Source organism: Mustela nigripes, chromosome 2 (assembly GCF_022355385.1).
Source record: "Mustela nigripes isolate SB6536 chromosome 2, MUSNIG.SB6536, whole genome shotgun sequence".
NCBI lineage: Eukaryota > Metazoa > Chordata > Mammalia > Carnivora > Mustelidae > Mustela > Mustela nigripes.
Genome location: NC_081558.1, coordinates 6659208 through 6671808, shown reverse-complemented (window position 1 = coordinate 6671808; position 12601 = coordinate 6659208). Strand labels below are relative to the sequence as shown.

Here is a 12601-nt window from a genome sequence, read left to right as displayed (position 1 = left end):
AATGTGGGACTCAAACTCATAAACCCAAGATCAAGTGACCCATGCTCTGCCAACTAAGCCTACTGGCTGCTTTGGGACATTCATTTTAAAGAGGTGATCCTGGTAGTAGTGATACAAACAGGAAGGGGAGGGTGTTACTGAAGAGATTTTGGTCAACTAAAGAAATCACAACCACAACTCTTATGTAATGCACAAGACCTCATGAGTTTGAAATATAATGGCACATTCTTCTTTTGTCATTGTTTTAACATTGCCTCTTTCCAGGCAATTTCCATAAGTCATATGGAAGCTGGGAACCAAACAGTGGTTTTGAAATTCATCCTTCTGGGACTTTCAGAAGATATGGACTTGCAGCCCCTCCTCTTTGGGTTGTTCCTATCCATGTTCCTGGTCACCATGCTTGGGAACCTTCTCATCATTCTGGCCATCAACTATGACTCCCACCTCCACACGCCCATGTACTTCTTCCTCTCCAACCTGTCCCTCACTGACATAGGTTTCACTTCCACCACTGTCCTCAAGATGCTAGTGAACATCCAGACACAGAGCAATACCATCACATATGAAGGCTGTCTTACCCAGATGTATTTTTTCATGATTTTTGCTGGACTAGATAATTTGCTACTGACAGTGATGGCCTATGATCGGTTTGTGGCCATCTGTCATCCCCTGCGCTATACAGTCATTATGAACCCTCGCCTTTGTGGTTTCCTGCTTCTACTTTCTTGGTTCATCTGCCTGACATATTCTTTGTTGCAAAGCTTGATGTTTTTGAGGGTGTCCTTCTGCAAAGAGATAGAAATCCCCCACTTCTTCTGTGAACATACTCAGATCCTCAAGCTTGCCTGCTCTGACACCCTTGCCAATGACATCCTGCTATATTTTGTAACTGGCCTGCTGGGTATCATTCCCCTGACTGTGATCCTTTTTTCTTATTATAGAATTATTTCCTGCATAATGGACATTTCATCGGTGGCAGGGAAGTATAAAGCCTTTTCCACCTGTGGGTCTCATCTCTTGGTTGTGTCCTTGTTTTATGGGGTAGGCCTTGGAGTGTACCTCACTTCTGGAACAACTCATCCCTCCAGAAAGGGCTCAATAGCCTCAGTGATGTACACGGTGGTCACCCCCATGCTGAACCCCTTCATCTACAGTCTGAGGAACAGGGACATGAAAAGGGCTCTGAGGAGACTTTTCAGGAGAGGAGTCTACTCTCAGTGAGATAACCAAAGCTAAGGACAGACAACAGAGATCCAAAGTGCTGATAGCTGGTGTTCCTGAGTATGTAATCTGAAGACAAAACATAAATACTACTCATGATTTACTAGAAGAAAAACATCCCTAAACTGAAGACAAGCTTGAAGCAGCACACCGAAAGTCTTATTGTTCATGCAAGAAAAAGAATGGTCAACCAATAACTAAACTCATGAAAATATGTTATTTCCAGGACACAGACTCCTGTAAGCAAGCATCAGGGGAGGAGAAAGCAAATTGAGGAGTGCTTTGGGGAGAAGGGGGGCAGGAGTGACAAGCATTTCACATTACTGATTCGACTTTACTCCTCTCAGTTATATTCTGGCTTTTAGCACCAGGAATGCTGGCCCATGGGTCTCCCTGGTCTCAGTGTGGAAACCGTTATCTATCTGGGCAGTCTCATACTGATCTCCCTCACTCCATAAAATTTTACATACTGAATCTTGATTTTGTGGTGGCCATTGACCTATACATGGGATGTTAATAATAAGCTTCTTTAGGAAACTCATTGCGGTGTCTATTTTAAGGGAAAGAGAATCCTGGCCTTTGTTGATCCACGTAAGAAGCAATCTACTTGCCATCTTCCTTGCCTGGTACACGCTTTGCCAAGTCTTTGCATGCCTGACTCCTTCTCACAATCAGGCTTCAAATCAAAACTGTCAACTCTTCAGAGGCCTACGCTGACCACCAGCTTCCTACAAGTCCAGATTTCATGGCACTTGCCATATTTTGAAGGGCAGCAGAGCAGTGTGCAAGAGGACTCTGGGCTCAAATCTGCCATCATTCACAATGGTGTGATCTTACACAAGTCACATCTGTGTGCCTCTATGTCCTTATCTGTAATAGTGATGACAATACATTTCCTGAAGAGTTCTGGTGGGGATTAAATGTTACACTTGAGTGCTCGGAACAGTGTCTGGTATAAGCACTCAGTACGTGTCAGCCATCATGATCCATGAGGGCCACCAAACTCTATATTGGCCACGAAAAGGTGCAGAGCTTTTCAACAGTCTCCATTCCTTTAACCCTATTAACTATAATAGCTTATACTGCCATGGAGCGAGGGGGATGGCACAGGGAAAGGATCTCCATTACCAGCAGGACAGGTTTGGAAAAACCGGGTAGAGAGGATTGAACAGGCTATGGTAGATTAGATGGAGCTGAGTGACTCTCCAGAGCTGACTCAGGGCACCAATGGAGCCACATAGGGGAGGGGCCTTGTTCAAAGCCAGCTCTCTGAACAGCCCCAGGAGCACATGCTGGAGGCTAGATCTGCACAAACCAGGAGAGGACCTTCCTGAACTTAGAGTTTAAGGATTAGACCAGGAAATGGCCCCAGATAGAGACTCCCCACAACAGGGAACTGAGAGGGCAAAGCATCCTTTTTTACTGGTTGAGACAGAATGGGTAGAATGGGTAGAGTCTTCTGAACTGAGAACAAAAACTGTCTTACATTGACTTGAGGACCGTTGAACCCTCTTGGTGATCACTAGATTTGGCCTCAGGCAGATTCCAATGTCTGAATCCTAACTTCACCATTTACTAGGATATTTACTAGCTCTAAGCTGCCTCAAATTCTTCATCTGTAAATAACTGTTGGGGTGATTACAGAAAACTAGTGTTAATTGTCTCACATAGAGATTCTCACAAAGTAGTGGGCACCATATTTATTAACACCATTGATTTATTTGAGTCCCCATCTAGTGCCAAAAAGGTAGTTCTATTGGCTTGGATCCTGTAACCTGGAAAACTAAGCCCAGTTGCATTCTTCCCAGCAGGTGTCTGAGGGTGTGATGCAAACTGACTCTCTCAAACAAAGTCACTTTATTTTATTTTATTTCTTTATAATTTTTTATTTTTTTATTAACATATAATGTATTATTAGCCCGAAGGGTACAGGTCTGTGAATCACCAGGTTTATACATTTCACAGCACTCATCATAGCACATACCTTCCCCAATGTCCATAACCCCACCACCCTCTCCCTATCCCCTCTCCCTGGCAACCTTCAGAAACAAAATCACTTCATTCAGTGCAATAAGGTCTTAGCTTCCAACCTTTAAATGAAACTTCTTCCCTAGTGACCTCAGCAGAATTAGATGAAGCCAAGAGGATAGGACCATCCTAATGAGCCTGGAATACTATCTGATTGTCTTCTGTCTCCCATTTAGTGCCTAGTATAGAAATTATTACTCTACCACAGAGTTTTTCAACTTGGGGACTGTTGACATTTGGGTCCAGAGGGGCTCTTGTGGTGGAGGCTGTCCTATGTGTTGTAGGATGTTTTGCAGCATCTGTGGCCTCTGTACACTAGATGCTAGTGGCATCCTCCCCAACCCTAGTTAAAGATAAGAAAGGTCTCCAGACACTGCTAAATGTCACTGCTAAATGACTACGAGCAAAGTCACTCCTGGACGAGAACCACCTGGTCTGCCATGAAACAAAGGAGTCAAGGAAAGGAAAAATGAAAGAAGTATGAAGCAAGGGGGAAGATCCTGGTTTTCCTAAGTCCCAGAATAGAATGAATCCAGGATACTGGCCTGTATTCAAAAGTCTTTGTATGCAGGAGGCCACAGGTCAGGAATGGAAGCACCAGTGCACATTCATCGAGTAAACAGATGAACACTTTCAGTGGTCTCAAAACCCCAGGGAAAAGAACCCTGTCTGTTATTATCTGCTTGAACGCCAATGCCAAGTGTGTGGAACATCCTAAGAAAATACTTATTAGATTGACTGTTTTGTTCTCACAGTATGACTGGCCTTAGTCCAGGCACCTACATGTGTTAACTCAGTTCATCTTCACAACCACCTTAAGGAAACAGATACTACTATTATTTCCACTTTGCAAAGCGGGGTGCAGTGGCACAGACTGCTGATTCACAGTAATCTCTGTAACTATATTATCTGAAAATATCCTCTGCTGATCTCTGAGGTGAAACATTCCTATGAATTCTGTCTCCAAGTGGATTCCTTTGGAGAAAGACATCTCTCCACCTGCTGACCTCCCCTCTTGGAGGAGCTCTGTCCTCCTTAGGTCTGAGGCAGGAAGTAATTCCCAATAGCCTATAAGGCGCACTTTCTCCCACCAGCTAAAGGACTAAGAGGTTCTTTTGGACAGAGTTGGCTGAGTCTCTATGGCCTTGTCTCAAGGATGTGGAACCTCACTCTCTTGTCCCATCTAGCGGGGAAACCCAACTCCATCAAGAACTATTGCCTAAACTTACCATAAATCCCATTGTAAACCACTGGAGACACAGCCAGTACAAGAAAACACATAGGATCAAAGGCCAATGTCATCCAACAGAGTTATATTTCTCTACTGAAAAGGGACTTCTATTAACCAATCAGATAGGATGCCATCCATAGACAACACCTATCATTTCCAATGCCCAGAAAAGAGACATTAATAAAGGCTCAAATGTCTCTAAAAACACAAAGCAATGGTGGGACTCACATAGAACCTGGCTGGAAAGTGCTGCTTCCACTTGCCTACATCAAGACGTCAAGGCACAGAAACATGAAGCCAGTGATTCGAGCTTGTAGGATTTATTCTTCCCCAGTAGTACCCAAAAGCTAATTAGCCAGATTTATAGTTTTTGAGGCCTTTCAGATAAAAGCTGCTTATTACTGGGGTCTTAGCAGCTGTACAACGGCTTGCAGTCTCCTAAAAGAATGTGCTTTGGTCTCCTGGGGTGATCAGCTTCTCACTGGCGAGCCGAATTTTCTCCCATTTCAGCGTACTTCGTTTCCAAGCGTGTTCCAAGCCTGTACGCCACATTAACTCTAAGGCCCCTCAGACAAGTGCTTGCTCAGATCTCTGAATGTTCCACCAGAGAGCATGAGAACCTCCACCGTGAGCTCTGGACACAGGCAAAAAGGTATCAACTTGTTTGGTAAGCAAAAACTTAAATTGTTTAAGTGTGTGCAATTCATTAGATGTCAGTTATAGCTCTATAAAGCTGTTCTCTCATTTGGACTGTTTTTTTTTTTTTTTTTTTAAGTTTTACTTATTTGGGAGAGCGAGAGAGAGAAGGAGAGAATGAGAGAGACAGAGAGAATGAGCAAGGGGGAGAGGTAGACTCCCCGCTGAGCAGGGAGCCCGCCCTCAGGACTCGACCCCAGAACCCTGGGATCATGACCCAAGCTGAAGGCAGACATTTAACTAAGCCACCCAGGTGTCCTCTCATTTGGTCCTGTGGGGATTCCAGAAATGGCCACCATTTCTTCCCTTTCCTGGACCCACACCCCTTCTGTGTGACTGGTTACCTTCACTCTGGGCCCAGCCATGTGATTGCACTCGTCCATGGGGCGCAGGCAAAGAGGACACAAACAGGGACTTGACGGAAAAATTGCACAGGAGGGGGTCTTAATCTTCTGGAATGCTCTGGAAGGGCAGGTACAGGCCTTATCTGGACTGTAGGATGAGGAGCTCTTGAGTGAAGGTGCTGGCCAGACAAACTGGCAGTCCATGGCAGACACGAGGGAGCCTTGCCAAGCACAGCGCAAACTATCAATCAACAATAAACCATATGGTGGTGGTTTTAAGCCACCGTTCTGGATAGTTTATTATGCAGCAAATATAAATACATTGTCCTAAAGGGCCCAGGTTACCTTTCTAAACAGCAAATCTCCTCACATAGCACTGGATTTTCACCAACTTCCAATTAACATTTGAGGCTGATAAATAAAATGTTGATAGATGGGTGGGGGGGCACCTGGGTGGCTCAGTGGGTTAAAGCCTCTGCCTTTGGCTCAGGTCATGATCTCAGGGTCCTGGGATCAAGCCCCACATCGGGCTCTCTGCTCAGGAGGGAGCCTGCTTCCCCCTGCCTCTCTCTGCTTCTCTGCCTGCTTGTGATCTCTGTCTAACAAATAAATAAAATCTTTTAAAAAAAGTATTGATAGATGGGATACCTCAATGGCTCAGTTGTTTAAGTGTCTGCCTTTGGCCCAGGTCCTGATCCCAGGGTCCTGGGATCGAGTACTGCACAGGGCTCCTGCTCAGTGGGGAGCCTGCTTCTCCCATTGCCTGCTCCTCCCTGCTTGTGCTCTGAAAAATAAGTAAAATCTTTTAAAAAATGTTGATGCATATGTTGTGTATTACATAATCTATCCTATGTTGCCCCTTCAGCTTTATCTACTATTTCAAAGAGAATCCTGTTACCTGTCAAAGAATGTGCCTTTGCACCCAAGACTGGCATGTTTCTTCAATTCTGATCATGAACAGCATACGTAAGCCATCTACACTTAGCTTGCATCACCCCTATCTGGTTTTCATTGATTGCCAATATACCCTCCTCGGGACTTCCCGAATGGACTAATTGCCTACACTATCTTACTGTTTACATGTCTCCTTCTAGACTACTATTCCCTTGAAGACGGTACCTAGTCTTACTGCCCCTCTTCTCGAAGTGGAATTCAGTGTAAGGCACTTCAGTGATACTTGCTGGCTCCCTAGAGGGTGACCTGACTGGACTGGAGTTCCCAAAACAGTAGAGGGTATAGCTGGTTCCTAGTGGAAAGAACCAAAGGACAGAAAGCTAGAGTAAAACATGAAGACTGGGCAAGAGTGTAATTAGAAGGTCTCTCCAGAGAGATCATGTGCGAGATGACATTTGTCCTGACAACAGCAGGGCAGTGCAAGGAGAAGCAAGAGTTCCAGGCCACTGAGGTGTCACTGGGAATTGAGTTTTCCTTCTCCTCCTGTAATTGATGTGATTATGGGACTGCACAGACTGTGTAGCTGTGCTGGATTCCCAAGGCTCCTAATTACACAGCCCCACTTTCATCAATGCAGAGAAAGTGCTCTCCTCCTCCTGGGCCTGGCCTCTAGGGTACACCTTTTTTCTTCCCCACCGACCCAGCAAATGCCAATGACTGCTCTTCACTAATGAGCCTGGGAACACTTTCACCGAGGCCTTTGGGACGTTGAGCACTTCTGCTCACAGATGTGCAAGTGCCATCACTGCTCACACAATTGCCTGTGTGGAGGCACTGCACGTGGAAAGGAAGGGTGCAGAGATTCCAGGAAGGCAAATGGAGGACGCAAACCCATGACCATGCACCCCTGTTCGCCATGCACCATCAGCCAAACTGATCCACTGCAGTGTAAGCACCTGGCAAATGAATGGTTTGTTTCTAGCAGGTAAGCACTCTTCTCACCTGTGTCTTCTGTAGGCAAAAGACCACCTCACAGTGGTGTGCAGAGGACAGCAGGTTTATCTGGTAAAGTATTCAAATTTGCCACTGGCAAAACAAGAAACTCCTGTTGCTTGTAACTGAAGAATGAGAAGGATCTCCTGTATGAAGAGGACTAGTTTAAAAAGTTGCTAGTCTTAATCCAGATTTAAGGAATCTCTAGAACCCAAAGGAAAGAGGGACACCAGAGGAAACTCTGGCCTCTCACATAATAGCTACAGCACCCCATGAACACAGACTAACCTCTAGTCAGAAAAACTAAAACACACTGAGGGGCTATTACTGCTGATCCTTTAACCTACCACATCATGTTCAACTTAAAAATAAAAGAACAACAAAGAAACAAAAACTGCAAGGCATGTTAAAGGCAAAGTAAGAACAGTCTAACATGAGATAAGCATTGGAACCAGATTCAGTTATAGCAGATTTTGGAACGGTCAGACCAGGAATCTAAAATAACTATAGTTAACATGCTACATGTTGTTGGTTTTTTTTTTTTTTTAAGATTTTATTTATTTGACACACAGAGAAAGATCACAAGTAGGCAGAGAGGCAGGCAGAGAGAGAGGGGGAAGGAGGCTCCTCTCTGAGCAGACAGCCCGAGGCGGGACTCAATCCCAGGACCCTGAGATCATGACCTGAGGTGAAGGCAGAGGCCTAACCCACTGAGTCACCCAGGTGCCCCCATGCTTTGTGTTCTAATGGAAAAAGCAAATGTGCAAGAACAAATGAGTAACATAAGCTGAGAAATGAAAACTCTTAAGAATCAAAAGGAAATGTCAGAAAGCAAAAACACAGCAACAGAAGTGAAGACTGTCCTTGATGGGTGTGGCAGACTGGACCTGGCTGAGAAGACTTGGTGAACTTGAAGACGCTTCAATAGAAACTTCTAAAACAGAAATACAAAGAGGGGGAGGAAAAAAGGATGAAAGACAAAATATCCAAGAACCATGGGACAATTTATAAAAAGTGTAATGTAGGTGTTATGGAATATCAAGGTAGGAGGAGAATTAACAGGAAAAAACAGAATATTTTAAGTAATAACTGATGAGAACTTTCCAAATTAGTGACAGACACCAAACAGATCCAGAAAACTGAGAGATCATCAAAGTAGGATTAATGCAAACCCCCCCATCCCCCACCCAACACATCTCTATCTAGGCTTATTATATTCAAACTGCAGAAACTCAACATTCAATAAACCTGTAATTCATGAACAAAAATGAAAAAAAAAAAAAAACCCTACTGGGAAACTTAAAAACCCCTTATTAACTCCTGAATGAAAAGGGAAGTATAAACTGAAATTACAGAATTTCAAAGAAACAGTGATGATGGAAACTATGTATCAGAAGCCATGGAATGCAACTTAAAGCAGTAATCAGAGGAAAATTCAGTGCAGAAAGCACTTAATAAAATGAAAGATTAAGAATAAATTAATTGCTGGTTAAGAAAAAAAGCAAAAAAAAGAAAAAATAAACCAAAACAAAGTGTAAGGAAGGAGTGGAGATAAAAGCAGAAAGTAAAGAGGAAAACAGAAAAATAATAGGTCTAATTAGTCAAAATTTCATTTTTAAACAAGCAAACAAAGCAATAGCTCATTTGACCCAGGAAAAGAGCAAGTAAATATATAAAAAGAGATGATGACCACTAAAACAGAAAACATTTTAAAAATCCTTAACTACTTTGCTGATCTCCATGCTAAATGAAATAGACAATTTCCAAGGAAAATACAGATTACCAATACTCATTCAAGTTAGAAAGCTCAAGACTAATTTCTATGAGAGAAAATTCCTAAAGAAATATACCACTAAAAGACATGACTCAGATGGTTTCAAAGGGAATTCTACCAAATCATCCAAAACCCACATTGTCCTAATGCCATATAAATTATCCCCAAGCACTCAGAAGGAAAAATTCCCAATACTTTTTATGAAGCAGGTATAATACTGATACCTAACCAGACACAGTACAAAGTACAGACCAATTATCATACATTAATACCAATGAGAACTTCTAAACAAAATACTAGCAAAAAGGATCCAGCACCACATTTAGAAAATAATAGACCACGAACAAGTGAAATTCACTCCAGGAATGCAAGTTTTGTTGAATATTGAAATATTTATTAGTATCACATACTTTATTAATAAGTCAGAAGACTCATGATCCTCTTCATAGATGTTCAAAAAACCTGACAGAATTCAACCCCCATTCATGACAAAACATTCAAGAATATAGGATATCTTCTCAATATGATAAAATAAATATAACATCTTAGTTCTAAAAGACATTATCTTAATTAATGGGAAAACAACAGGAGAACCTCCTCTAGAAAAAGGCAAGGATGACCTCTATCTCTGCTACTATTTGTCACTGTACTAGAGGTTACTAGCCAATGCAATTAGACAACCAAAAACAATTAGAGGTGTAGAACTGGTAAACAAGATATTTCAATTTGCAAGTGATACGGCAGCGTACCTAGAAAACCAGTAATACAACTAACTCAAAAACTAATTCAGTGCACTGGCAAGTTACAAAATTAGTAGCTTTCATGTACAAAAACTGTGAACAGAAAACATAATGGAGAAAAGCTCATTTATAATAAATGACTAAATACTTAGAGAAAACGTAACAGGAATGTATAAAACTTGTGTAAGGAAAACTTTTTAACATTCCAGATAAACACTAAAATAGACCTGAACAAATGGAGAGATACCCTTTGTTCTTGGATAAGATGACTTTACAATACAGAATTGTTAGTTCTCCTCAAGTTAACTTATAAATTCAAGGCAATGACAATAAAAATACCAACAAGGTAATTTTAATAGAGTTCAACAAGATAATAGGAAAGTGCATATAAGAGTGCCTTGCTGGTTCAGTCAGCTGGGCATGTGACTCTTGATCTCGGGTTGTAATTTGAGCCCCACGTTGGTTATAAAGGGTACTTAAGAGAAAAAAATAATCTTAAAAGAAAAACAGACAAGAATACCTAGGAAGACACTGAAAAAGAATAATATGAGGGGGAACTAGACATTCCAAACATTAAAGCTTATTATAAAGCTTCTTATAATTTAAACACTGTGGCAAGGGGCATAAACAAATAAATCAGTAGACTAAAAAGCCCAGAATTAAACCAGATACACATGGAATTCAATATATGACAAAGATACATCTCCAATTCTTAGGGCCAAGATGTACTTTTTATATAAACAATGCTGGGTCAATATGGAAAAAATAAAACTAAGATTAACAGCTCACACAGTACATACAACAATTAATTTCACATGGACTATAGATCTAAACATAGATCTACAGGTATATACTAAAGCCAAAAACCAAACCAAAGCCAAAACCAACTTGTAGAAGAAATCATAGAATGTCCTCTTGCCTTCTGGGTGGCAAATATTTCTCATGCAAGAACTGTCCATAAAATTAAAATTAGGAATTCATTTCAACCAAAGACACCACTTAAAACACTGTAGACAAGCCACAGAGTGGGAGAGAGCATGCAAGACTCCCATCCAGAGGATTCGTAATACATACATCACAGTAAGAAAAAGGCAGGCAACTTTAGTACTTTATCCAACTCTACAAAATAGCTTGCTGGGAAATAACCTTGCACAAGCACTTTCGAAATTTGGCGTCATCTACAAAAATGAACATACGCACCTTGTAAGACCCAGCAATTTCAGTCCAGGGTATACACCCAAGAGAAATATACATGCACCTGTGCATGATCAGGAACGCTGAAGTATGTTTGTAGCAGCATTATTCACAACAGCCCCCAACTGAAAAGTGAAATGTCCACTGACACAAGCTGCTTAAATAATTGTGGAACATTCAGTGTTCAATATGCACGCGCGCGCACACACACACATACACACAAAATATACTAGCTAGAAATACTCTAAATGCTAAGGATCAATTTCACAGAAATAATGAGCGAAGTCAGACCGACAAAAGAACACATAGCGTATGGTTCCGTATTGAGCTCAAAGACAAAACAAAAACAAAAAACCCACGCCGTGTGGGTAGTCAGAATTCTGGTTACCCATGCACAGTAGGGCAGGGTTTGTTGTGGGCGCAAGGCAAAGGGATGTCAGCTATGCTGGTAGTTATTCTTCTTGCCTGATCACATGGATTTGTTCACATAATAATTAAGTTGTATGTGTGTGAATTAAGCATTTTTGTGTTTTCAGTCAAACCTGTTTTAAACGTTTACACACACACACACACACACACACACACACAACACACACACAACACTGTAGACATGATTTTGGCATCAATACCGTTAAGCCGAACATGCACAGACCTCACACCGGCAATTTGCTTCTGGGATAACTCACCAAGGCTCCACAAAGTATGCACCCCATCTCCTAAAGTAGCCATGCTCTTAACTGGGGAAAATGGAACTAACTGTAAGTCATGTCAGCGAGAGGAAAGGTGCACTGCCGGGGAATAAATGATTGCTGTCTGGTAGTGAAAATTAACAGCTACATTCATCCCTGTGCTTCTCAGACCTCCCCTGCTAACACCAGCCTGGCCCCTAGTGTCTCTTAACTGTATTCTGCAATGGCTTGCTAGCAGGCTTGTTTGTCCTTTGTCCTTCCTTAGTCTGTCAACTCAGAAGCCAGCGATTCAAACAGAACTTGGACAGTCACCACCCCTCTGTTCAAAGCCCTCCACCGACTTCCTACCACGTGAAAGATAAAAGGCAAAGTCCTTCCAGGAAACCCACAAGATCGGGATCCTGACCCAGCTCTGGCCTCATCTTCTGTGACTCCCAAGCTTCCTCCACTCCAGCCACACTGGCCTCGTTGCTACTGCATGGCGGTCGCAGGCCGAGTTTTCGTTCTCACGGCCCGTGAACTGCCAAGGGTGCTCTTCCCGATTACATATGGCGCACTCGGAGTTCAAGGACATCTCCGCTCGAACACCCAACTCTCTGGCTGAGCTCACTCTTTCCCTGCCCATCTGACCGGTCTGCTGAATCCCTGCACTCCCTCACTAGCGCCATGCTTAATTTTGCCTTCACTGTATGTACCACCACTTGATATACGATATATTTAGTTACTCATTTGTTTATCAGGCGCCTTACCCTAAGCAGAATGTAAGCCCCATGAGGGCAAAAATCCCAATTCGCTGC

The 12601-nt window shown here is 42.5% G+C and overlaps 1 protein-coding gene across 1 annotated transcript; it reads left to right on the top strand.

Annotated features, from left to right (window-relative positions):
* The first annotated feature begins 282 nt into the window (after positions 1–282).
* On the top strand, positions 283–1221 carry LOC132009611 (olfactory receptor 7G3-like). The gene has a single exon (XM_059387646.1). The coding sequence runs from the start codon at positions 283–285 to the stop codon at positions 1219–1221; it is 939 nt and encodes a 312-aa protein (XP_059243629.1).
* The last annotated feature ends 11380 nt before the right edge of the window (positions 1222–12601 follow it).